Source organism: Gavia stellata, chromosome 8 (assembly GCF_030936135.1).
Source record: "Gavia stellata isolate bGavSte3 chromosome 8, bGavSte3.hap2, whole genome shotgun sequence".
NCBI classification, from domain to species: domain Eukaryota; kingdom Metazoa; phylum Chordata; class Aves; order Gaviiformes; family Gaviidae; genus Gavia; species Gavia stellata.
Window position 1 is genome coordinate 22,200,302 of NC_082601.1, and position 2,275 is coordinate 22,202,576.

Here is a 2,275-nt window from a genome sequence, read left to right on the forward strand (position 1 = left end):
CCTGGTGCTGGAGGCAGGACTGGCAGAGCAGTGGGGAAGGGCTGCCAGTGCAGGAACCCCAGCCACGTAGGCAAGTGCTCTGCATGCCGGCCAGCGAAGTGGCACAGTTAATAGGCTGCCATCGTCATTTATATTACATGGTATACAAATTATGTTTGCTCATGAAAAGTAAAGACTGATTTGTGGGGAGAAGGAGCTAACAAGAGTAACTGAACTGTGTTAATTTATTTCTAGACTTTTACGGAGTCTACTCGGGCGCTGACCTTTACATGGGTAAGACAACACATTTATCTCTCTTTGTCTCCTGTACCTTTACCAATCGGTTCCATACTGTCCTATTTCCACCAATGCATGTTCTTGTTAGCTGGGCAGACATTAACAACATTTAGATCAAATGGGATCTGTAGGTATTCACGTGCATGGTTGCCACTGATGCTATTAATCCTAAGATAAAGTACATTTTCATTCTTTAAATAATTTGAAAACGTTTCATGGTATATTTTGAAAGATTGTCCAGAAAAAATGCTAGGAAGCAAATATAATGCTAGAAACTAGAAAGTTATTTTCATGTGCCTTTAAAATTACCTAAATAGCCAACATGCTATGCATGTTTAACTTTTTTTATATATATTATAATCTATGAGAAATTATCAATCACCAAAGCATTACTTCCGTTATACTGCTATATTCCAGTACACTATCTTGCATTGTGGTACCTCATAAGAATAAAAAGGACATCCAAGAAATGCATTAAGACACTTAGCTTATTAATGGCCAGTCATATTTAAGCTCATTTTTCTTGCCCTAGGCTTTTATGATCTAGCAATGGAAAATTTTTCTTCATATTTTTCAGAAATAACAGAAAATTCCAAGAAATGGAAGCCGCTGTTAGTAAAAGAAGAAAAGCTGAGTATCATCAGGGTTAATAGCTCCTATTTGAGCTCCATGAATGATTACAGAGTTACTTTTCTATATCGAACTTTCAAGTTTCATTAATAATATGCTGCCTCTCTGGGACATAGGTGCGCTCATGGTACGAAGGCTATTTATTCATCATACAGAATAGAAGAGCTAGAGGAACAATGGCTTCAAAGGTCTCATGCTTATATGTTTTGACAGTAGTTTGTTGGGCAAGCGCTCTTTGGTATTTAAGTATAACTCGCCCTACTTCTTCCTACACTGGCCACAGACAGCTCAGTAGCATACCTATAGCCAGAAAAAATGTTTCCTTTGGCAACATAAGAACTCGACCTATAAATCCACATTCCTTTGACTTTCTTATCAATGAACCCAACAAGTGTGAGAAGAGTGTCCCTTTCTTGGTCATTCTTATCAGCACAACTCACAAGGAGTTTGATGCAAGGCAAGCCATTCGAGAAACGTGGGGAGATGAAAACAACTTCAAAGGAATTAAAATCGCCACGTTATTTCTTCTCGGAAAAAACACAGATCCTGTGTTAAATCAAATGGTAGAGCAAGAAAGCCAAATTTTTCATGACATTATTGTGGAGGATTTTATTGACTCGTATCATAACCTCACTCTGAAAACATTGATGGGGATGAGGTGGGTAGCAACATTTTGTTCAAAAGCGAAGTACGTTATGAAGACAGACAGTGATATTTTTGTAAATATGGATAATCTTATTTATAAGCTGCTCAAACCTACCACCAAGCCAAGGAGAAGGTACTTCACAGGTTACGTTATAAATGGAGGACCAATACGAGATGTTCGCAGTAAGTGGTACATGCCAAGAGATTTGTATCCTGACAGCAATTATCCACCCTTCTGTTCAGGCACCGGCTACATATTTTCAGCTGACGTGGCGGAACTGATTTACAAAACCTCCCTTCATACCAGACTTCTTCATCTTGAAGACGTGTATGTTGGACTCTGTCTTCGGAAGCTGGGCATTCACCCCTTCCAAAACAGTGGCTTCAATCACTGGAAAATGGCTTACAGCTTGTGCAGGTACCGCAGAGTGATCACAGTGCACCAGATAACACCAGAAGAAATGCACAGAATTTGGAATGACATGTCCAGCAAGAAACATCTTAGATGTTAAGATTTTTACAGATGTAAATACCTTTTTTTAATTTTGGTTTAGTGTGGTTGTTTTTTGACAAAGTGATCTGCTGATTTACAAGTTAAACTGTGGGATATTAACTGTGAGAGGATTTTTAACGACTGATTTTTCATTCTCATTTTGACTACTGGTTTACAGACTTCAGGCTCTTTTCATAAGGACATTACAGCAACTGAAAGGATCTAGAGTCA

The 2,275-nt window shown here is 38.5% G+C and overlaps 1 protein-coding gene across 1 annotated transcript; it reads left to right on the plus strand.

Annotated features, from left to right (window-relative positions):
- Nucleotides 1–1,082: 1,082 nt before the first annotated feature.
- On the plus strand, nt 1,083–2,063 carry B3GALT1 (beta-1,3-galactosyltransferase 1). Its single transcript, XM_009819446.2, has one exon. It carries the CDS (start codon nt 1,083–1,085, stop codon nt 2,061–2,063), a length of 981 nt encoding a protein of 326 aa, XP_009817748.1.
- Nucleotides 2,064–2,275: the final 212 nt, after the last annotated feature.

Bases quoted from the DNA above. Each gene is read 5' to 3' on its own strand.
- B3GALT1 (XM_009819446.2), top strand. From the start codon at position 1,083: ATGGCTTCAAAGGTCTCATGCTTATATGTTTTGACAGTAGTTTGTTGG.